The 26041-nt window shown below is 34.0% G+C and overlaps 1 protein-coding gene across 5 annotated transcripts in view; it reads right to left on the bottom strand.

Annotated features, from left to right (window-relative positions):
• Positions 1-26041, bottom strand: part of WDR45B (WD repeat domain 45B) — a 91460-nt gene that overhangs the window by 26546 nt on the left and 38873 nt on the right. For 4 of the 5 annotated variants that reach the window (XM_074225212.1, XM_074225209.1, XM_074225210.1 and 1 more), the window contains 2 exons: positions 21873-21960; positions 20670-20764 (listed from right to left, as the gene is read on the bottom strand). The exons of the other annotated variant lie outside the window; for it this stretch is intronic. In XM_074225212.1, the coding sequence (XP_074081313.1) occupies positions 20670-20764; positions 21873-21960 (183 nt within the window). The remainder of the gene's footprint in view (positions 1-20669; positions 20765-21872; positions 21961-26041) is intronic. 5 annotated transcript variants of the gene reach the window in all.

The following is a 26041-nucleotide window of genomic DNA, read 5'->3' as shown; positions in this document are numbered from 1 at the left end:
GTGCTAGTTGCTTTCTCTGGAGTGTCTGTGACCTTAATCTGAGGCTCTCTCCCAACTTGGAGTGGGTGGATGAAGCTGTAGAGTTTTTTATCTTTGATCAATGGTGGATTTTTCCCTTAGGGCAAGATAATTGCTCTCCCTATTCATAGCTGAGAGAGGTCTTCTGCTCACAGCCTGGGGCAGAGGCTGGCTGTAATTGGTTTGTTCTGGGAAGAGGCTTCAGCTGAAATGAAGCACTGGAACTCTCCCTCCAGCTCTGCTAGCAAGCTCCAGACCTTCAGTGCCACAACCAATGCCTCTGCTCCCTAGTTGGCCAATCAAGCTTGCCCTACTTTTAGGCTTTCGGATCTACTCTGCCCCTCTGATCAGGTTAGTAGAGCTCTCAGACTCTCACCCACCCTGTCTCTGATCAGACTGGTCACACTTTCAGGGTCTCAGGATTTCGCCCTTCCCAATGATCAGGCTAATCGAGTTCTCAGGCTCTGACCCTGTGTTTCCAGCAGAGCCAGCCCTCTGCACCCAGCTCACCCACAATCCCAGAGGACAAACCTTGAGGTAGATGATCTTCTCCTAGTTCCTCTTTCTGGATTTTGTGGATCGAATTTCTGTTAAGTTTGTTTCATATTGTTTATGAGGGAAGATCAGGAGATTAGCACTGTGCCTATCTTCTCTGCCGCCATCTTGGCCAGAAGTGCAAATTAGTTTCTTAAAGAGTATTTTATCTTTCTAAATTATATGTAAAGATAATTTTTAACATTCATTTCTTAAAAATTGAATTCCAAATTTTTCTCCCTCCTTCCCCCTTCCTAAAATGGTAAGAAGTTTTATTTAGATTCTATATTTGCAACCATGTAAGACATAGTTTCATATTAGTCATGTTGTAAAATAAGAAATTGATTAAAATGAAAAAAATAAAAAAACGTGAAAGTATGCTTCAGGGGAGGCTAGGTGGCGTAGTGGATAAAGCACCAGCCTTGGAGTCAGGAGTACCTGGGTTCAAATCCGGTCTCAGACACTTAATAATTACCTAGCTGTGTTGCCTTGGGCAAGCCACTTAACTTTTGCCTAGCAAAAAAACTAAAAAAAAAGTATGCTTCAATCTGCATTCAAATTGGTTCTTTCTCTCCTGATTTATATCTTGCCACTGGACACAGATGGCTTCCAGAGAAGACAGTGAGGAAGAAAGAGTGAGGCTGGTGACTTTGCAAAGCCCTGTGTCATTGAAATCCAATTCACTTGCAAGTCATGATATCACTTTCATGACAACAACTTATGGGAGTGGTCAGAACTGCACTTAGCTAGTTAGATAACACAGCTTTCTTACTTCATCTTTCCTTCTTTCTTTTTTCTTTTCCCTTGCTTCTACTCACTGAAACCTGATAAGATTGGTGTTTACCAATCCCAAATCACTCTATCTCAGACACTAGCCAACAATAGATCTCAGACCAACTCTACTAGGTAACAGTTTGAGCTCTGACTGGAACTGTAATCCTAGTCTCTATTTACAGGCAATGCAACACCAGTGCTAGCAAAGGGATGTCTATAATCTACTTCTGACCAGTTGTCTGACCCCATTTCTATTTATTGACTGAGAGCTCCTAAAGCAACCAATTTAATGGATTAAATAATGCCTGCTGCTGTCTGGCTGCAGTGCAGCCTGTTCTAGCACAGTCTACATTGTACAGTACAATGTCCCACTCAACCCCAGTGGGACAGATCTTTCCTGCCAACCTTCTAAGTTTTCTTACACTGTTCCAAAAATTATTTTGAAGTGTTATTGTAAAGGGGAGTTTGGAAGAACTTAGGAGGAATCCTTGACCAGAGAGCAGTGACCACACCTTGGAAGAACTGAAAACTTACAAACCCCTAAAACTTGCATTGAAAATAGCAGGACATAGGGGCGGCTAGGTGGCACGGTGGATAGAGCACCAATCCTGGAGTCAGGAGTACCCGAGTTCAAATCTGGCCTCAGACACTTAATAATTACCTAGCTGTGAGGCCTTGGGCAAGCCACTTAACCCCATTTGCCTTACCAAAAAAAAAACCCCTAAAAAAATAGCAAGACAAAAAACCTGAAGCGGGGGACAATGCCTATTGAACCCTAGAAGCAGAGATCAACAATAATATAAAGTTAAAAGTCAAGGAATTTGACTAGGCTGGGAAAATAAGCAAACAACACAACAAAAATTATCTGACCACAGAAAGTTACTATGTAACTATGTAAGAAAAGATCAAAACAAACTCAGAAGACTACAAAATCAAGGCAGTTACATCGAAAGCCTCAAAGAAAAATGTTAATAGGTTTCAGTACCAAAAAGAATTCCTGATTAAAAAGAATTTTTAAAATCAAATAAGAAAAGTAGAGGGAAAAAATAGGAAAAGAAATGAGAATGATGCAAGAAAATTATGAAAAATGAGTCAAGGTTAGTAAGGAGGCCATCTGTGTCCAGAGAAAGAACTGTGGAATTTGAACAAAGGCCAAAGACTATTACCTTTAATTTAAAAAAAACCCGTTATCTTTTTATGTAACTTTGCTATCTTTTGTACTTTATTTTCTTCCCTTAAGGATATGATTTCTCTCTCATCACATTCAACTTAAATCAATGTATATCATGAAAAACAATGTAAAGACTAAGAGACTGCCTCCTGTGGGGGGTAGGGGGAAGGAAGCAAGATTAGGGGGGAAATTGTGAAATTCAAAATAAATAAATTTTTTAAAGGTTAGTAAGAAGGTACAAAAAAATTACTTTGAAATAGGCACAAAAATCCAATGGGGAAAAAAACTCCTTCAAAAGGAAAACTGGCTACATGGGAAAATATGTTCAAAAATTCACTGAAGAAAATTCCTTAAAAATTAGGATTGAGGGGGCAGCTAGGTGGCACAGTGGCTAGAGCACTGGCCCTGGAGCCAGGAGTACCTGAGTTTAAATCTGGCCTCAGACACTTAATAATTACCTAGCTGTGTGGCCTTGGCAAGCCACTTAACCCCATTTGCCTTACAAAAACCTAAAAAAAGAAAATTAGAATTGGGCAATAGAAGTTAATGATTCCATAAAACATCAAAAAACAATACAACAAAAGCAAAAGAAGGAAAAAATTGAAAGAAAATATAAAATATTTCTTTGAAAAAACAATTGACCTGAAAACATATCAAGGAATAATTTAAGAATTAATGAATTATCTGAAAGTCATGATCAAAAAATCTAGATGTTAACTTTTTTTAGGTTTTTGCAAGGCAATGGGGCTTAAGTGGCTTGCCCAAGGCCCCACAGCTAGGTAATTATTAAGTGTCTGAGGTCAGATTTGAACTCAGGTACTCCTGACTCCAGGGCCAGTGCTCTATCCACTGTGCCACACAGCTGCCCCTTGATGTTATCTTTCAACAAATTTTCGAAGGAAATTGTCCTGATATAGCTAGAAATTTTAAAAATTCTTCAATCACCTCCTGAAAGGTCTTGAAATGAAAAATCCCAGAAATATTATAATCAAATTCCAAAGTTCCTAGGTCAAGGGGAAACTATTGCAAGTAATCAGAAATGATTCAAGTATCTTAGAATCATAGTCACAATCACACAAGATTTAGTAGCTTCCACCTTAAAAGAGAGTTTAGAATATGATATTCTAAGAAGTGAGAATTATAATCATGAATCACATACCCAGTAAAACTGGGAAAAATAGATAGTTAATGATATAGAGAATTTTCAAGTATTCCTGGTGAAAAGATAAGAGTTGAACAGAAAATAAGACTTTCAAGTACAAGCCTCAAGAGAAGCATAAAAACGTAAATAAGAAAAAAGAAATCATAAGAGCTTCAATAAATTTAAACTACTTACATTCCTACATAGAAAGAGCATAGTTATAACTTCTAAGAAACTTATCAATATCAGGGCACAATCAGTATACATTGACAATGATGAAATCATATCCAAAAAATAAAATTAAGCTGTGAAAATGAGGAAGGCACTAGGAGAAGGTGGAAAGGAGAGGTTTGAATGGGGTACAAAGAGACATGAAAGAGCTTTGACAGTGGTTGGGAAAACTGGGAGTGGAGGGACTGTCAGGGAACACTTGCTCTTTAAAACCCTCATCAGAATTGACTCAAAGAGGGTATAACATACACTCAGTGTGGTATAGAAATCTATTTTTCCCAACAAGAAATTAGAAAGGGAGAGTGATTTTAAAAAGGGGATGCTGATAAAAGGGAAAGAGAACTGAGGGAGGCAATTAGCGGTCAAAAGCACAACACTTTCTAGGAGGAACAGGATGAAAAGAGAAAAAGATGATAGAGGAAAAGCAGGATGGAGAGAAATATACTGTTAGTAATTATGACTGTGAATAGTAATGTAATGCATTCACATATGAAACAAGAGGAGGATAGCAGAGAGATTAAAAAAACAATCCTGTACAGAGAAATACACAATAAGTAAAGAAAAGGCCTGGAGCAGAATCTATTATGCTTCAGCTAGTTAAAAAAAAAAAAAGGAAAAAAATCAAGGGTAGTAATCATGATCTTATAAAAAGAGAAAGCAAAAATAGATCTAATTAAAAAAAGGTAAGCAGGGAAACTACACTTTGTTAAAAAGTATTTAAAAACAAAGAAATATCAATACAAGGCTGCTAAAAATATACTTGCATGATTCTTTAAAACATTAATTCTGATAGCATGTACTTTTCCTAACATAGTAACCATTAAATACTGTATTTCCCCATGTATAAGACATCCCCACATACAGGACATTCCCATGTATAGGATGCACCTTAATTTGGGAGCCCAGAATTTGATAAAAAAAATTACAAAAAGTCATTGAATTAAAATTTTATTCATCATAAAATTCATACAACTCTTCATCACTATCAAAACTCCCATCTATTAGCTTGTCCTTATCTGTGTTTGATGATGAATCACTGTCTTAGGAGAAGCTCTGGCTGCTCTCCTGCCTGTGCTCTGGTCTGTGGTTGACCATAAGCTCTCCCTGGGCAAAACTGGTACGTGGAAGCATGCTCAGTCCCTTCTGTTTCATGAATTTGAAGCACCAATTGTGTCCTCTGAAATCAGTCACTTGTTTTTCCATCAGCAATTCTTTTTGTCTCATGCTGAACCATCTTTGTGGACATACAAATTCTAATGACCCTTTGCTCTTCAATCCATAGCTTCAATTCCCTCTCTAGATCACGCATTTGGCTGACTTGGCTCTCATGACCTTCTTCTGCCGGGCTATTTTCAGGGGAGTTTCTTCTTCACATTGCCAGTCTCAGATTGTTTTCAGTTGGAGGAGGACCAAACTTCAGTTCAGCATCATGATTTTCATTTTGCAAACTAGATCACTTTTAACTTGAATTCAGCACTGTATGAAAATCTTTTCTGAGACATTTCTGGGTAGGATATGGCAAAATATAACCTAATATACTGGTAACAAATGTGAAATAATGAGTGCAAAGACAACAAGCGCAAAAACTAGGAAATGCAAGTAAAAAATCTACAACAATAAGCATAAAAACAAGTGCAAAAATGGGAAACACAAGGAAAAAATCTACAACTACTGTATAAGATGCTCCCAGTTTTTAGATCCCAGATTTTTCGAAAAAGGGTGTGTCTTATACATGGGGAAATAGGTTAATATATAAAATTCAGAAGAAAGGAGAAGCAATATTATATGGGACAGGAGGGGTAAGAACAGCACTGTCACAAGAACCCACAGGGAAAGGGGCAAGCTTATATCTCTAATGGGGACAGGTAGGTGGTAAAGTGGATGGATTGCTAGGCCTGGAATCAGAAAGAATGGAATTCAAATCCAACATCAGACACTTATAATAACTGTGTAACCTTAAACAAGTCTCTTAATTAACCAGGTTTGCCTCAGTTTCATCTGTAAAATGAACTGGAGAAAGAAATGATAAACTACCCCAGTATCTTTGTCAAGAAAACTCTAAATATAGTCATAAAGAATCAGTCACAACTCAAATGAATGAACAACAGCAACAAAGCTATTTCTAATCTCCCTTTCTGCTCCATGGCTAAACTGTTTCATGACAAAAACTACATGTATTAGGATGACTCCCAGGCTTGGATGACACAAGTGGGGTAAAGAAGAGGCAGGCTGCTCAGACAAGAGTGACCATCATCTCATTTACCCACAAACTTAGTTGCTTTTCCATTTCCCTCACTCTGTATTTGAGAGGTTAATCAACTACTTTCACACTTTTACAAACAATTCCCTCCTTTTATGTAAATAAACTTGTGCTCATTATGCCTCTAATTTTTTTCCTCTATTGCACTTAGCCACAAATGTGCACAGTTGGCAAAGAGTAAGTGAAAATGGGATTACTAATAAAATCAACTCAATGCTTAAAGTTACAAAAGTTAAACACACATATGTTGAGGATTGACTTCAATATATTTGGGAACAGTGTGGAAAAGTAAGAGGAAAAACATCAAAATATGGATGAAATTTGACCTATGATAGAGGCTGTGTGTATGCAGAGAGAGTATAGAGAGATGAAAAGAGTGCTGTAGAGATATAATCAACATGGCTTGGCAAATGAATAATAGGAAGAGAAATAAGGCAACAATGATAGTATTCTGAGATGAACTTGGATAACTGGAAGGATAAGAATAGAAATGATGAAATTTAGAGAAGGAATGGGTTTGGGGGGAAATAAAGAGTTCTGTTTTTAGACTTCTTCAATTTGTCATATCTAAGTGGAAGTATCTGCCAAAGGACAGGAAATCAGAAAAGAGACTAGGACTGGATATATAGACAATGGACTCTCTCCTCTGTGCAGATTTTCTTTAATCCATAGGAACTACTAAGAGCACCAAAGGGAAACAGGAAAAAAAGAATAAGTTTCTGGTTTCTAAATTTATGAATAACTTAACTCTGAAATAATTATATATCCTATGTTAATCTCATCTGAGAATAATATACAAGTGACATAAAATACAGAGATAATTAGCTCATTATTATGTCAATGATATGAAAAACAGGTAAAGAAAGGGCTTTGTAAGGGAAACTTGATATTTTGTGGTTGTGAGTAACCTAATCACTTAGAAAAGAGATGCAACAATTCTACTATTCAAGACAATTCCAAAGACTCCTATAGGAAAATGTTATCCATGTCTAGAGAAAGAATACTTATACTCTGAATGCAGATCAAAGCACATTTCTTATTTTTTCACTTTTTCCCCCCTTTTGGTCTGTTTCTTCTTTCATAACATAACTAATATGGAAATATGTTTTACATGAGATATATATATATATATATGCTATATCAAACTGCTTATATCTTAGGGAGGAGTAAAGGAGAAAATTTGGAACTCAAAAAAAATTATAAATGAATATTAAAAATTGCCTTTACAAGTAACTGGAAAAAATAAAACCAACTGATCAGAGAGAAAGAGAGAAAATGAACTCACCCAGAACAAGTCACTGATGCTAGTAGCTATGCCAGGCAGGAGTCAAAGATATGCTTCTTGCTCCCATTTTAGGGAACTGGCCTACAACCCTATGTAATATTCAATCTCATAAATGCCTTATATGAATCATCAGAACTGCATTTGTAGTTTTTCTAAACAATGAGGAAAATGGGAATATTGGGAAATTTCTGAAGATATAACAAAAGAAAATAGCCTGATATGGTATATGGGCAATGTAAAGGACTTTCCTTATATATCCCTACTTTTTGGAACTAATGAACTCACCAAGATTTCAAAAGTTAGTGATGCAACTAAGGAAAAGTCAAAGGTAGAATTCTGTCTTCTTATGAATGCAGAGATGAAGAAAATTTTTCTATAAATAGATTAGTAAGACCCAGATGAAAGACAAATGTTTTGAACAAAGCTGTAAAAATAACAGTACCAAAGAAATCAGATTCATAGTCTGATTCTGATAGTTAAGCTGCCAAGATGAAAATTCAAATAGAATCAAAGTAAGTCTTTACAAGACAGAAATTGTTAGTTTTATCTATTATTCCAATTTAGAAAAAAGCTGATGAATGTAAAATTACTTCTAGTAATATTGCAAAATAGTCATGAAGTCATATTTCTTTCTGTTTTCCCTAGCCACCTCCAGACAACAGTAATCAGTAATAAAGAACTAAAAGCAAAGATACTTTTAATTTCAAATCCAATCAGCTACCTCAAATTTTAAAATGGAAAAGGAACTTCTGCAGATAACACCACCACTTTAGGGAGATTCATAAAATACAGGAATATAAATAAATAGGTCATGATGACAAAAGAATCTCTTTGAAATTGTAACACTGTCTGGGGCCTTTCATGTGCAGGCTAACAGTGAAGAGGAGATGCATAGTTGAATTAAAGCAATACCATAGTAGGGCAACTAGGTGGTGCAGTGGCCAAAGCAGTGGCCTTGGAATCAGGATAGATGTTTGAATCTGGCCTCAGACATTTGACACTCACTACCTGTGTGCCCTTGTCACTTAACCCTGATCACCTCACATCCAGTCATCCAGATCCATATGTGGCCCCTGGACCCAGATGGCTCTGAAAGAAAAAGTTAGGCTGATGAATGAGCACTGCACCCCCTAGCTCAAATTCAATTCCTGTACTTGCCATGGTATCCCTTCCCTGATGTCATGATCTTCTTTGAGAATGAAGGACAAGCATCACCAGTACCACAATATCCCAAAAGTAAATATAAAATAATCAGCAACTTCTGCGCATTCCACCTGTTCAGAACAAAACTATGCCTTTTGTGCTAACAATGCAACAGAACTGACCATATATTCCACAACACTACTCTCAAGTTTTACAATGGAGAAGTGAAGACTTTACAAATCTCCCACTAAGACCAAACCAGAAAAATTTTAAGGTTCACATTCTCACTCCAAGACAATACAAGCTGTGCTAGAATTCAAAAACAAAATGAATCTCAGGAAAGGGAAAATAACACCAGGAATTCAGATGATGTAAGCTTTCTTGTCAGTGATAATGGAAACATTTCAGAGAAAGTGATTCATGTATTAAATATATAATTTCATTTAGGAGCTTCTAGGAAAAGATAAGATAAAGGGTAAAATGAATTTGAAAAAAATTATATGAATATGTACTGCCTCTAACCTAATTAACCAAGCAATCTAGAAAATGGTCAAACTAGAATCATCTCTTACAATACTAAGTTTCAGAATGCAAATTCAATTTCATAAACACTACTTAGGCATGTGCTATTAAATAAAAACATTTTACATCCTTAACTGAGTATATAAATCATTCTTAGAAAGTCTGACAATTTTTTTACATATCAAATTAAAAATATTAAATTATTTCAAAAAGTTATAGTGGAATGATGATAAAAGCAACCTGGAAAATATAAGACAACTAACCATGATAACAGCGAATGAACAGGATGAAAACAGATACACAGAGACATTGGAAAGCAACAACATGTTGTTTACAAGAAAACCACTTAAGTTATTAGCCCATTAAAATGAAAGCCCTGAGCAGAATCTATTATGCCTCAAGTGAATTAAAAAAATGAAAACAACCATTATGATTTCAGTCAAGACAACAATATAATTAAGTTGAGTTAAAGATAAGCAAATAAATCATATTAATTTTATTAAAGGTATCATAATGAAATTTTATATATGTGTGTTTAAAATGGCTTCTTATAGAAGTATTTAAATTTTATCAACTTACAAGGAGAAATAGACAAATAATAATCACTGTAGAACTCTTAAGTGCTCCTTTTAGAACACAACCAAAAAAATGGATTTTAATTTTAGAAAAAGTTACAAAGATCCCTAGTGATTACTGAATTAAAATTTAATTAAATCATTAGAAATAAATAGTAAAATTCTAGAAGTAGATGACTTTTATGTGTCCCTTTCAAATTTGGAAAATTTTAACTGGAAGATACACAAGAAAAGACTTTAGAAAAATTAGTTATAATAGATCTCCACTGATTACTGAATAGAAACAGAAAGGAATTTACATACTTCTCAGTTGAAAATGACACCTCTACAGAAATTAATATTAATATATATGAGGACAATAAAAACTTCACTGAATAGCATAGAAAAACAGAGATAACAAATACATAATTTGCTTATTACAATGCAGCAAAAAAGTATTTAAGAGATCTTAAATTAGTTTAAAATGATGGTGAATGAAAGAAGATATTATCAAAATAAAAACTGGGGCAGCTAGGTGGCGTAGTGGATAAAGCACCAGCCCTGGAGTCAGGAGTACCTGGGTTCAAATCCGGTCTCAGACACTTAATAATTAACTAGCTGTGTGGCCTTGGGTAAGCCACTTAACCCTGTTTGCCTTGCAAAAACTTTAAAAAAAAATAAAAAAATAAAAAATAAAAAAATAAAAACTGCAAGATAACTCACCTTAGATGAATAAAGGAACTGCTACAAACTACTCTGCCCAATTATATGCCAACAAAGTTGATGACTGAAATGATAATGGGATCATAGATTTTAAGATAGAAGAGATCTTTAAAGATACAAGCCATTAAATCTAACCTTTTTGACAAACTAAGATATACAAATGTTAACTGATTGCTCAAAATAATTTACAACTAGTGTCTGAGGTGGGATTTAAACCCAGGTCTTCCTAACTCCTGGTCTTTACTATATCAAGCTGTTTCTAAACAATGATAAAAGTTTAGTCAAATATCCAAATTAAAAGAACAAGACACAGAAAACTAAATAATCCAATCTAAGAAATCAAAACTGAACAAGTCATAAATGAGTTCCCAAAATGGGGATTGGAGGTAAGGGGCAAGGGAATAAAATCGGCCCAAATCAAAAATTCAAATAAAATTCCCAAACTGTTTTTTGCATGGATAGAAAATGAAGACATCCAACCAAATTTCCATGAGAAAAATATAGCCCTAATACTCAAATAAGTGAAAAGTAAAGAAAAGAAAGGAAACTCTAGATCAATCTCTCTAGGAAATACAAATACAAAAAAACTCCATAAAAGGTTCTTTAAAAATAAAAATGTTGGGGTAGCTAGGTGGCACAGTGAATAGAGCACTGGCCTTGGAGTCAGGAGTACCTGGGTTCAAATCCGACCTCAGACACTTAATAATTACCTAGCCGTGTGGCCTTGGGCAAGCCACAAAATAAAATAAAATAAAATAAAAATGTTATATATCAAGACTTAAATTGGAGTAATAGGAGGAATTAAAAGACTGATTCAATAACAACACAGTAGATCAAATTTAAAACAATAAAAATGTCTAGATTATAACAAGATTCAAAACTTCAAAACTATGATCAATGCGGTGAATGAAAAGGATTGCATGTTTCCCATCTCTTAATAGAACACTGATAGATTAGATACAAAAAATATGTTTTTCATACATGACAATGTTGACTTGTTTTGCTTTGTTATATTCATTTGTGATTAAGCAAGGGTACATATATAGTAGATAATAAGAACTGGTAGGTGCTGATATATATACATATATATACATATATATGTATATATATATATATACACACACACACAATGTACAATAAGAGAAAAAATGAATGAAAACATTTTAAAATTGCAAAAAGAGAAGACAGTTCAGATAGGGACAACAGGGTAATTTTGTTACTATCAAATGTAATTTAATATGCAATCCCTAAAAATCAAACTACAGGTTCCACTTATTAAATACTCTTCTGTTTTATATTACCAGAATCTTTGCCATTGTTCTCCTATACCTATTCCTTCTAGAGAGCTATCATATATAGCAAAGATTATTTAAAGAAAAAGAAAAGCAAAACAATCAGCAAAGATTAATATATCCAGAATGTGAGAAAACATATATAAAATAACATACATATGGACTGAACACATCTACAAAGCTATGAGATAAGGAAGGTTACTTTCTCATATCTTCTCTTTAGGCAGTGCTTATTCCTTATAATTTTTTAACATTTACTTTGATTTTGGTGTGACTAATATTTCAATTTACATTTCTGTAATAGGCATGCATACACGTATGTACACATAATCACATATATACATATATATCTATAAAACATATATACATTTATATGTCTATATACAAAAAAAAGACCTCTAAATTCCTTAGAGGTGATATATATCACACCTAATCATCCATCAGTATGAAGGATACAATTTCCGGCACTTCTAATTTAATGGCATGATCTTTAAAACTATTAAGAATCCATTTTGAATTTATTATGGAATAATGTATAATATGTTCAACTAAGCATAATTTTAGCAAGTCTTCCCTCCAGTTTTGCAAGCAGTTTTTAACCAAATAGTGAATTCTTACCTAAGTACTTTTATGTTTTCTTGTTTCCTGAATCATGGATTATTGTTTCTGATCGTCCCTTGTTTCATTGATATACTTCTCTATTTTTAAGCATCTTGAAATAGTTTCTATGTTTTGATTTGGAATAAAGTTTGCCAATTGAGAATACTAATCTTCTTTCATTATTATTTTTTCATTATTTCCTTTGATAGTCTAGATCCTTTGCTTCTGAAATGAATTCTTATTATTTTATCAAATACTTTAAAGTATCCTATTGTTGGTGTGTTAAGTTTTAAATTTTAAAAATCAACTTTAGCAGCACTATCATTTTTATTATATTATTAACAGTCAAATTATAAGTCTTTAATATTCCTTCAGCTATTTCAAGTCTCTCCTTATTTGTTTTAAGAACTGCTTAAGTGAATCTATGCAAATATTTAGGGTGCTTGGTAAAATGATTCCCAAATGTTACACACATTCTATAATTATTGCCTCTTAGAGTCTGTCATTATTTGACACCCTGTCGTTGATTTTTGTGGGTTTAATTTGAATTCTGCAACTCTGCTGAAGCTGCTAAATATCTCAACTGATTAAATGAGATTTTCTAAGTAAATATCATGTAAAAACTAAAAAACATGGTTTCCCCTCTTTATGCCTTTAATGTCTTTCTCCTGCTTCTCTAGTATTAAACACATTTCTAGAACAATATTAGATGATTGAAAGAAATAACTTTAAGTGGGGATCTTTGCTTTATTCCTGCATTCACTGGAAATTCTTCAAGTATATCATTATTTATGATACTTCTGATTTTTGATGGATATTTTTTGTGCTACCCCGCCCCAAAATCTAATACCCATGTTTTATGGGGTTGTTAGTACTGACTGTTTCAGTATAGATTTCAGCATAAATAGATCTGTATCTAATGAGATAATCATGAAATTTGGATGGGATTTCTCTAATTAATATGATTATGTTGTTTTTAGTATTAAGCCATATTACATCCTTGATATGAATTCAAACTGGTGATGAGAAATGACTGCTTGAATAAATCGTTTTAGCATGACAAGATTTCATTCACAATTTTTGAACTGACATTCAGTAATAATGCTGATATATAATTCTCTTTTTATCATTACCTAGGTATCAAGAATTCATTAGTCTCAGAAAGAGTATAGTAAACTTTTTCTTATCAATTTTTAAAAGAAATAATGTATGTAATGCTAGCACTAATTTTTTTAATTTCTCAGTTCCAAATTCTCTCCCTTCTTCTTACCCCTCTTCTACCCAAGCAAAAGGCAAGAATATAGCAAGTGTACATGTGACAACATGTAAAACATTGTCGTATTTGCCACATTTTTAAAAAGCAAGAAAAAAGTGAAAAAAAATTATACTTCAATTTGCACTTAAGAGTTCTCTCCATGACAAATAAAAAGTCAAGAATTTCCAGGGATTCAATGAAAAAAAGTGCAAAAGAAGGTAGCTTAGCCCTACCAGATCTAAAATTATATTATAAAGCATCAGTCATCTAAACTGTCTGGTATTGACTAAGAAATAGAGTGGTGGACCAGTGGAATAGACTAGGTACAACAGCAGGAAACGATTACAGTAATCTGCTGCTTGATAAACCCAAAGAGTCCAGCTATTGGGATAAAAACTCTTTGATAAAAACTGTTGGGGAAATTGGTAGTATGGAAGAGACTTAGATTAGACCAACACCTCACACCCTATACCAAGATAAGATCAAAATGGATATAGGATTTAGACATAAAAAAAATATTATAAGCAAGCCAGAAGATCAAGGAATAAGTTTACCTGTCAGATCTATGGAAAGGGAAGCAGCTTATGACTAAGGAAGAGATGGAGAACATCATTAAAAACAAACTAGATGATTTTGATTATATTAAATTAAAAAGCTTTTGCACAGACAAAACCACTGTAACCAAGATCAAAAGAAATGTTGTAAACTGGGAAACAATCTTTACAACTAGTATTTCTGACAAAGGACTCATTTCTAAAATATACAGAGAACTGAGTCAAATTATTTTTTAAAAAAAAGCAATACCCCAATTGATAAATGGTCAGAGGATATGCAAAGGAAATTTACAGATGAGATCAAAGTGATCCAGTCATATGAAAAATTGCTCTAAATCATTACTTATTAGAGAAATGCAAATTAAAGCATCTCTGAGGTACCAACTCACACCTCTCAGACTGGTCAATATGACCAGAAAGGACAATGATCATTGTTGAAAGGGTTGTGGGAAATCTGGAACACTATTACATTGTTGGTGGAGCTGTGAACTCATCCAACCTTTCTGGTGAGCAGTCTGGAACTATGCCTAAAGGGCAGCAAAAATGTGCATACCCTTTGATCCAGCAATACCACCGCTGGGCCTGTAACCTGAAGTGATGATGAAAAAGAATAAAAATATCACTTATACAAAAATATTCATAACAGTCCTGTTTGTGGTGGCAAAGAATTGGAAATCAAGTAAATGTCCTTCAATTGGGGAATGGCTTAGCAAACTGTGGCATATGTATGTCATGGAACACTGTTGTTCTATTAGAAAACAAGAGGGATGGGAATTCAGGGAAGCCTGGAGGGATTTGCATGAACTAATGCTGAGCAAGATGAGCAGAACCAGAAAAACACTGTACACCCTAACAGCAACATGGGGGTGATGATCAACCTTGATGGACTTGCTCATTCCATAAGTGCAACAATCAGGGACAATTTGGCGCTGTCTGCAATAGAGAATACCATCTATATCCAGAGGAAAAACTGTGGAGTTTGAACAAAGACCAAGTTCTATTACCTTTAATTTAGGAAAAAACTGATATCTTATTGTCTGATTTTGCTACCTCTTTTACTTTATGTTTCTTCCTTAAAAGATATGATTTCTCTAAAAATAAATAAATAAATAGATTTGATTTCTCTCTCATCACATTCAATTTGGATCAATGTATACAATGGAAAACAATGTAAGGACTGGCAAATTGCCTTCTGTGGGGGGTGGGGGGAGGGAAGTAAAATGGGGGGGGGGTTGTAAAACTCAAAATAAATAAAAATCCTTAATTCTAAAAAAAAAGTTCTCTCCATGAAAGTGAATGGCATTTTTCCACAAGTCCTTTGAAAATGTCTTTTATCATTTTTACAGATACAACATTATGTTACACCATTACAACATTGCTATGCACAGTGATCTTCCTATCCTTCTCACTTCACTTTGCATCATTTTATATAGACCTTGATTTTTTCTGAATCCATCCCCCTTATAATTTCTTAAAGCACAATAATATGTATCACAATCCATATGTCCCACAACTTGTTCAGTCATTCCCCAATGGATAAGCATTTCCTCAATTTTGAATTCTTTGCCACCACAAAAAAAAACTGCTACAAATATTTTTGTGTATATAGGTCTTTTTCTTTTTTCTTTAATTTCTTTAGGATACAAGCCTAGTAGAGATACTGCTGGATCAAAGGGCATGAAGTTTTTTTTAGATCATATAGTCAAATTCTTTTTCAGAATGGTTGGACCAGTTCACAATTTTCTCAAACAGTGCATTAATGTACCTATTTTTCCTTCATCCCTTCCAGCATTTTTCATTTTTCATAGATGTGAGGTGATACCTCAGTGTTGTTTTAATTTGCATTTCTCTAAATTAACAGTGATTTAGAGCATTTTTTCAAATGACTAGAGATAGTTCTCATTTCTTCTAAAAATGGTCTATTCCCATCCTTTGTTCATTTGTCAACTGGGAAAGGCTCTTATTGTTATAAATTTGATTCAATTTTATTCTCAGAGGAAATGAGGACTGTATTTGAGAAATTTGCTTTAAATTTTTTTGTTTTAGGTTTTTGCAAGGCAAATGGGGTTAAGTGGCTTGCCCAAGGCCACACAGCTAGGTAATTATTAAGTGTCTGAGACTGGATTTGAACCCAGGTACTCCTGACTCCAGGGGTCCAGGTTATCCACTGCGCCACCTAGCTGCCCCTTGTAAAAATTTTTGATACTGCTTTACTGTCTATGATTGTCATTGTGTTGGTTGTTGAGTCCTTTTTCAGTTAAGTATGACACACTGATTGCATTTGGGATTTTTTTTTTTGGAAAGATACTAGAGTAATTTGCCATTTCTACCTCCAGCTCATTTTACAGATAAAGAAACGAGAGAAACATGGTTAAGTGACTTGCCTTGGGTCACACAACTATTAAGTGTCTAGGAAGATTTGAACTAGGGAAGAAGAGTCTTTCTAATTCTAGACCCAGCCCTCCATCCACCTTTAGCAAAATGTAGTTTCGATTATTTCCAACATATTATCTTCTCTTTCCTCCTCTCTTTTTATCCTGTGATATATAATTTTGATAGAACATGCTGTAAGAAATGGTAAGCTCGAGACGGCTATGTGGCACAGTGGATAAAGCACCAGCTCTGGAGTCAGGAGTACCTGGGTTCAAATCCGGTCAGACACTTAATAATTACCTAGCTGTGTGGCCTTGGGCAAGCCACTTACCCCATTTACCTTGCAAAAACCTAAAAAAACAGAAAAAAAAAACGGTAAGCTCAATGATTCTAGAAAACCATGGAAAGATTTGTACAAAATAATGAAAAGTGAAATGAGCAAAAGACAACACTGTATAGAGAAAACAGCAATATTGTTTTAAAAATAACTTTGGGCAAATAAGTTATTTTGACTATTATAAATACCTAAATTATAAAGGATATATAAAGATGCTATCTGAAGTCAGAGAAAGGAATGATAAACAGAAGTATGTATAAAATGATTATACACACACACACACATATACACATATAAAATGTATGTCTAATGGTGGGAAGAAGGAAAAAAAGAAATTTAAAGGATAATTGTATTACATATTTGAAAGGAACAGAAAGTTGCACATAGAAGATTTGTAGTTTCATGTGCAATCATCTTTTTATTCTACTGTTATGAAAATGCCACTGCCTCCCTTGATCCACACTCCCCTTTCTAATCTTACACATACACACACACACACACACACACACACACACACACACACACCCTTTCTCTTATCCACATCCCTTTCTATTTCCCTACGTGGTAAATTATATTTTGATCTAGAAGCGTATATAAAATATAGTCTCCTCTTTCTTAAAACTAATTCTGCCGAGAGGGAGGGTCAAGTTTTGCCTACTCCACCCCTCCCCCCACTGATTTTCTTCACCACTGTAAAAGGTCTTCCATGTATGCATGTTTTATGTGAAAAAGTTCTTACCATTTTACCACTGCCTTCCCACCTTTTTTGTGTATCCTTTTCTTCTCAATTTTTTTTTGAGGGGAAATCATTTCAGCCTAATCAGTTTAGACCCATGCTTTCTATATATTGTTTTAACTGTTCTAATAATGATAACATTTTAGGAATTACATATATCATTTTCCCATAAAGGAATTAAAGTTTAACTTTTTGAGTTCCTTATGAATACTCTTTCATGTTTGTCATTTTATGTTTCTCTTGTCTTCTGCTTAAAATGTCAAATTTTCTATTCTGTTCTGGTCTTTTCTTCAGGAATGCTTGAAAGTTCTCTATTTCATGAAATATCCACCCCCCCCATCCGTTAATAAGGGCCCCTTGTCTGTCCTTCAGCTACATGCAATAGTGTTCCTCTCTGTTCAGTTGTTTTAGTCATGTCCAATTCTTAGTGACCCCAATTTGTTTTTTTTTCAAAGCAAAGATACTGCAGTGGTTTGCCATTTTTTCCTCTAGCTAATTTTACAGATGAAAACACTGAGGTAAAGAGGGTTGAGCGACATGCCTAGGATCACAAAGCCAGTAAATGCCTGAGGTCAAGTTTTAATTCAGGGCTTCCTAACCCCTGAGCCAGCACTGTATCTTCTGTGATACCTAGCTGTCTTTATTGCTTTCTAGCATACCACAATCCATCTACACTTAACTATTAATTTTTCTTTATACATATTACCACATTTCCCCTTCTGAAGCAACCAGGTGGGCCACTTTTAGAGATTCAGGTAGGGAATCAGAACTCAAACTCAGATTCAACTTCACCCTCAGACACTTAGTATGACCCTAGGCACATAACTTAGCATCTGTTATACTTGGTTTTGGTTTCCTCATCTATAAAATGGGGATAATAATAGCAACTATCCTAAAGGGTGAGTTTGAGGATCAAACAAAATATCTGTAAAAAACATTTAATACACAGTGTCTGACAAATCCCTTCCTCCCCCCCCCACCCCATTATAGATTGTTTTTTTTCATGTATTCTCCACCTACCCCCATCATCTCCCATGCCTGGAATACTCTTTTTCCTAGTCTCAATTTCTTGACTTCTTTCTAAAATCTTATCTTCCCATACCTCCCTTAATTCTTGTATCTTCCCTCTGAAATTATCTCTGATTTGTCTTGTTAAATTTATATTATAAATATCACATTATTATACATAATTGTATAACTATGTATTTATAATTTTTATACATAAATGTTTTATATTTATATTTTGTCTGTACAGAATTGTGTACCTGCTCTCTTCCCAATTAGATTCTGAACTCCTTAAGAGCTGGGTGTGTTTTTACCTTTCTTTGCATTAAGACAGTACTTGGCAAATAGCAGGCTCTTGATAAATGCCTCTTGATGTGCCCATGTGGTTTCAATTTGGTCATACAAGGAATGATCTTTCTTTTCATTCCACTTCTTAGTTTCTCTGACTTCTATCAAAATTCAACTAAAATGCTATTCTAAAGGAGGCCTTTCCATTGTGTCTCTCACTAGAATGTTAGAGATCAAGGGCAGATTGCTATTACTTTTCTTTATATCCTCAAATACTTAGCACAGTACCTGGCACAAAGTAGGGGCTTAATACTTTTTGATAAAATGATTTTGATAAGATAACAGGATAGTGGAGAGATGGTCTCTGTCACAAAGACCTAGACTAACATTCTACCTCTAACACATAGTGACTCTATGACCTACTCAATTTGATCAATTCAACTAAGAAAGCCCAACAAAAAAGAGACAAAAGAGAAATTCCATTAATAAAACTAAACAATGCATAAATATTTATGAGTCTCTCTGCCAAGCCTCTCATATATGAATATATTTATCAGATAATTTTTACACAAATAAAGGCAGATCTAAATAACGGAACAAATATTCATTACTCATGGATGGAAGAATCTAATATATTAACAATTACAATACTACCTAAATTAATTCACTTATTCAATACCATACCAATTAAACCAAAAGAGGATTACTTTATAGAATTAGAAAAAATAAAGAATAAAAGGTCAAAAATTTTATGGAAAATAATTTTAAAAGAAAGTCTAGAAATACCAGATTTCAAACAATACTACAAAGCAGTAATCATCAAAACAATTTGGAACTAGTTAAGAAAGAGAAGTTGAACAGCAGTACAGATTACATCATATAAAATACAGAAGTAAACATGGTAACTTAGAATATGATAAACCCAACATCTCAGCTAATAGGGTAAGACTTCATTATTTGACAAAACTTGCTGAGAAAACTGAGTAGCAGTCTGGGAGAAATTAAAATCTCACACTGTATAACAAGATAAGCTCTGAATGAATACACCAATTAGCCATAAAGGGTGATATCCTAAACAAAGTAGAGAGCAAGAAAAAAATGTGTTGTCAGTTCTATTCATAAAGGAAGTGTTTATGACTAAGGAAGGTATAGAAAGGATCAACAAATATTTTGAATATATGAAATTTTTATCAACAAAGCCCCATTTAAAAAGAAAATATATAACCAAATTGAAAAAAATCTCTGCATCAAGTTTCTTTGATAACAGTCTAATTTTTAGATAAACAAGGAACTGACTCATTTATAATAAGAGCAATTCCCAAAATTGATAATAGTCAAAGTATAACAAAAGACAATGTTTTAAAGATTAAAAAAAAAGTCTAAGCTATCAATAACCACAGGAAAAAAAATGTTCCAAATCTATAGGGTTCACGACAGGAAAATAACTAGAAATATTAGAAGAAAAAACATTAACATTTGGAGGACCCAGGAAAGTCCATCCCCTCCTTTAGAAAGTGACATTTGAACTAAATTATTGAAGAAAATTGGAAAAGAGGCAAGGATAAAAAGGAAGAGCATTTCAGGTATAGAGAATTGTTCAAGTATAGTTATGGACCTAGTAGATGAATGTCATATGTGAACAAAAGTAAGCTAGTATAACTGGATCATAGAGTGCAAGGAAGAAAGTGTAAGAAGACTGAAAGATAGCAAGAGTTTTGCTTATGAAAGACTAATTGAATTATATTTGATCCTGGAGGTATCAAGGAGCCACTAAAGTTTAACAAATAGGGGAATAATATGGTCAAAACTCATGCACACAAATATTCAGTTAATTACAAAAGATATTATTTATCATAGAGCACATACAACTTACCCTTAGGGTTGTAGCAGGTTTCAAAGACGTGCAACTGATGGGGATTGTGTGTGAAAGTAAAAACCTTAATCATGGAGTCCAAAACCACCACAATTCTGAAACAAAAAACATTACCTAATTTCTTCTTCAAAAATTAAACTTGAATCAAAGAGTCAGTTCTTGGACTTGTCCTTTTCAAATTCAAACACACCACCCAAATCTTAAGTTAGAATAAAATTTCACCAATTCGTTAGGAGGACTAACTTTATTAAAAATCTGAGTCATAGAGAGTTTTTTTTTTTAAAAAATGTCATTTTGATTACTTTAAAATTCCATCTAAATAGTAATCCTAATAGGGAAGGATACATACATACATACATACACACATACACACATGCATACACAGAAAAAATCTTCAGCTATTAAGAGTCTCTGTGTGTTGATAAACATTTGGGTGTAAAGATATAATTATAGCTACATATTTGTATGGATGCCCATATCTTTATAGCTACTGTTATGTATAACATCTATATGGATATCTCTCAGTGTGTATATTTATACAAACAAATATCTGGATGGTATGTCTTGTTTATGATGTTTTATGAAAAACACTATGTGGTTTTCAGCAATAATCTTGGAGGATAATAATTGATTCAGTTCTACAGTATGATGAATGTATGAAATCATTTCAGATTAAAGGAGAGAGAAGAGCATTTGAATTCAGATGAATATACATTGTATCTTTTAAATTCATTTATGTGTGTATTTCTTTTAAATTCATAGACATACACACACATATATTATATATAGATCTAGATATAGATGAAAATGCTTACAGAGACTAAGAATTTTAACAACAGCCATTATCTAGCAAGATTTTTTTGATAAAATAACTTACTCTTTTATTTTACTTAACTGATACAAAAAAAAATATTTTCTTTATTTAACATTTACTCAAACAATTCCTTACACTTATCATACTATAGAGATTCATCAATTACTGTCCTTCAAAATTATTACTGAATATCAGAGTTATCCATTAAACATATGGATAAAGACATTTGTATGTAGTCTCTCTTGGAGCCTTAAACTACAATTGGATAATATTTTAAGAAGGATTTAACAAGGATTTTTACAATTTTTCCTTCCTCATATATAAATATTTCAAATGACTTCATAGAGAGCAAATATTTCATTCTATTTTAAAATGCATACTAAGCCTACCTGTCTCGACGCAATTTGACTGCTTTGACTTCTGTAGAAAATTCTATTTCAATAACCGTCTTCTTTTTTAGATCATCCCATATCATCACTGAAATGTCAGAAATACCTTATTAATACAATAATTTTATCAAGTTATAATTGGCCATATTTCATCATAAGGTTATTTCTGAAACCAAAAGCATTCAATGTGCAAGCACCCCTAAAGTCCTTTACTTTAGGCTTTCACAATTAATTTATCATAAAATAAATGCTTAGCTATCACTGAGAATACAATTTTAATGCCAAAAAATACATGTTTGTAAGAAATAAAATAAGCTATGGCTTGAAATATAAAGCTTTAGGATCTTACTAAGTGTGGTCAATCTTAAGAAGCTTTCATCTAAAAATTTCTTTTAGACTTATCAGTTGGTCTCTACAAGCATTTAAGGACCTTCCCCATTCCAGTGATCTTGAACCCCTAGTCATCTTTATACAAATCTGTTATCCATCCCTACTATATCTCTTCCTTATTCTCAAATCCCTCAAATTTCCCAACTCTCCCAAATGTCACACTTTAAAGGTATTTTACACTACACTACCTCTCTAAAATACTCAAAGGTTTAAAAATTTATTTTCATTTTAAATCTTTCCCTTTCCTATATCTTTCATCTTCTGGCTCTGAGTCTTGACTCCTTCCTGATTAAATGGCAGTTTGACCACCCTCTCCAGCACTGGCTGCATCTTCACTCATTCCTCTCTACTCACACAAGTCAAAGTAAGGCAGTGCTGGAATATTCTTTACTCCCCATTGCAACTTCAAGGCATTCCCTCTACCTACATCACTCTCCTCCTTTGAAGTTCACTCAACCTATAACTATTACCCAATCAAAATTCTGGTCTACTGATCTCCAGGATATATCCCTTCTTTCCTCAATGAGTTCAGGACCTCTCCTCTTCAATCTAGAGAACTTCAACTTTTATACTGATATCTCCTGAAGCTAGGTATCAAGGTTTCTCAAATACAAGATTCTCAACTTATTTCCTAAAACATTCTCCTCAGCTATACAAGAGATGATCAAACCCTTGAGCTTGCCATCAGGAACAAATTACCACTTCCACATTCAAGAGTTCATTAAACTCCTTTATCCTTTCAGAATCTATTGTTCATTTCATTTCTCCCATAACCTAGAAACTTCAAGTCATGTTTTTTGCCTTCACTCTCAACTCCAACCACTAGACTCTTTAGTTCTCTCTCATAGGATGATTTATTTTGTTTTTCAGGTGTTTCAAATCATGTCTGACTTCATGGGTCCCCTTTGGGATGTTATTGGCTTATTGACAAATATACTGGCGTGGTTAGCCATTTCCTTCTTTAGATTATTTTAAAGAGGAGGAAAGTGAGGCAATTAGGTTGAAGTGGCTTGTACAGAATCATAAAGCTTTTAATTGTTTGAGGCTGGTTCTGAACTCAGATCTTCTTGACTCCAGGCCCAATGTTCTGTTTGCCAAGTGCCAATTATATGCTCTGGCTTGGAAAACTAGTTTACCCTTTAACTAGATACAACTTTCCTCCTTCCCAATAATGAATATCCTTACCAGTCAGTATCAGTAAACCTGTTCATCTTTATACTGTCCTCTTCTCTTAAATCACTTGCCCCATTTTTCCTATTATTACTCTAGCCCTGTTAAACCTCAATCCTGTCATCACTCCTTATCCATATGCTACCCAAGGAGGCTGGAAAAAAGTATGACACTGAATCTACTACAAATTTGTATCACATAAATTTGAGTGGTCCTCACTATTGCAAGGCAATTCTTTTATACCTCCCTAATTGTCCTATTCCACTCACTCACAACCTTTCCAAACACCTTCATCCTTCCTCAAAACTCACTTTACTTTTTCCTTTACATGTCTCCCTTTCCCTCAATGCTCTCAGTTGTGACCCTCATATTTTAATGAAAAATTTTAAGTCAATACCCAAAAGTTTCCTCTTTCTTCCCTCTACCTTTGCATCATATAATTTAGATGCTTTCTGACAATATCTCTTCTGTTTCCCTTCTCCTTGTCAAGGCAACACCCCCCCCACCCCATGCATGAATGATTCCATTCAATCTTCTCTTGCTCCTTCCATCATCTCCACTTTCTAAATTATCTTTGATTTCTCCTATCTATTGATGCTTTCTTACTGCCTACAAAATTGACTATATTCTCCTTTATCCTCAAAAAAATTTTCTTGATCCATTTATCCCCATTATCCCATATCTCTTTCCTTCTAAACTTATGAGGATTCTTGTTTCCTTTTCTCTCAATTTCTTCTTTATTCTACCCAGCATAGCTTTTTATTTCTTCACACAAATGAAAATACAAAATTTCTAATGATCTCTTAATTGTAAAATCTAATGCCCTTTCTCAATTCTCTTCTTTCTTGACTTCTCTGCAGTCTTTGACACTGTTGATCACCCTTCATATTCTATTATCTCTAGGTTTCTGTGACTGTTCTCTCCTATTTCTGCTCCTACCTATCTAACCATTTTTTCTTAATAATCTTTGCTAAACCTTCATTCACATCAAGTCCAAGAAACCCCATAGTCCCTCAGGGCTTTGCCTGGGCCATATTCTCCAGCTATACTACTTTACTCTGTGATATCAGTTAGATTTAATTATCATCTCTTATGCTGATGATTCTCAAATCTACCTATCCTGCTTTGACCTCTCTGCTGACCTCCATTCCTACTGGATATCTCAAATTGGATGTCTTATTGGAATCTTAAATTCAACATGCTCAAAGTTGAAGTTGTTAGCTTTTCCAAAAATCTTTCCTCCTTTCCAAACTTCATTATTTTTCTCAAGATACCACCATCCCTCCAGTGCCCCAGGTTCCCAAACTCCATGTCATTCTTGACTTTCTACTATCTTTCATCACCTTCATCCATTCTACTGCCAAAGTGTGTTGATTTTACCTTTGTGTGATCTGTCACTTACGTCCTCTGACATTGCTACCATCCTAATGCAGGATCCCCACCATGTCTGGACTATTGCTAAAGCCTATAGCTTAGTCCCTTGCCATGTCTACTCAGTCTATCCTCTATATAGCTGTCAAAGTGATGCTGCCAAAAAGGCAGAAGGTGCCAGTTTATGAAGGTCTTTAAGAGTTAAAGAGGATTTTATATTTAATGTTCCCATAATTTGGAATTTTCCCTGGAAGCATCATTAAAGAAAATGTGAAAATAACCCTGTTCTCCCATGTAGACAAAAAAAAATGAAAAGCGAGTTTTATTTAACCCATGTAGTTATAGTGTAAGGAGACTCCATTAATTATCTCATTTGAAAATTAATTACATTTGTTAATTAAGAGCATTTATTGATTATATCCATCAAAACTGAAAGTAAACAAGATCTAAACATCTTCTTGAATCAATCAAAGCCACTGAATGAGAGACTTGATTATCTCTTGAGAAACTTGTATAAAAAATGGATCTCTCAGAACCAAATAGATATTATCAAAGTCTGGATGCAGAAAGGAAGGAGTAGGGAATGACAAGAGCTAAAATGGAAAGAACTATTGGCAAAAGAGGCAACCAGAAAAAGGAGAAAAAGACAGCAGAAGTGAGTTATAGTATAGAAAAATAATATCAACAAAGATTTATAGAAATCTTAGATTACAATACTCTGGCAGATGCCGCCAGTTATATCCACCTCCTCAAGGCCTGAAAGGTTCCAAGAAAATGTCTATTCTTTCCCTTTCTCTACTGATGTCTATCAATAGTGATTCCAACACAAACTACTGCCTTACTACTGAAAAGTTTATGGTATCCTCAACCAAAAAGAGTTCAGTAGATACAAATGTAAATTAAGGGAAAGAACCAAACCCACACCAAACAAAGTATTTATTTCCCTGAGGGTCTGAAGTGAAGTGCCTATATTTAAATCTTAATGTCTAAAATAAACTTCAGAAAGATACAGAGGAGAGAGCCCTGTGGATCATTATATTACCTCTTACACTTAAAAACTAGCAAAAATTTTAATTATGTTGCAACAGTATTAGTATAGTGAGTGTGCTTAGTCAGTTAAATTCCAGGAATAATTAAATTCTTCCTTTATCTCCTGAACATGGAGTAAAATTCCTGAACAAAGTGAACTCTTTAATGAGATATGAATCCTCTTCTCCTGGGCTCAACTAAAAAATATA

This window comes from Macrotis lagotis, chromosome 2, assembly GCF_037893015.1.
Source record: "Macrotis lagotis isolate mMagLag1 chromosome 2, bilby.v1.9.chrom.fasta, whole genome shotgun sequence".
NCBI classification, from domain to species: domain Eukaryota; kingdom Metazoa; phylum Chordata; class Mammalia; order Peramelemorphia; family Peramelidae; genus Macrotis; species Macrotis lagotis.
Note: the sequence above shows the minus strand (reverse complement) of the source record. Positions and strands in the feature narration are given on the sequence as shown.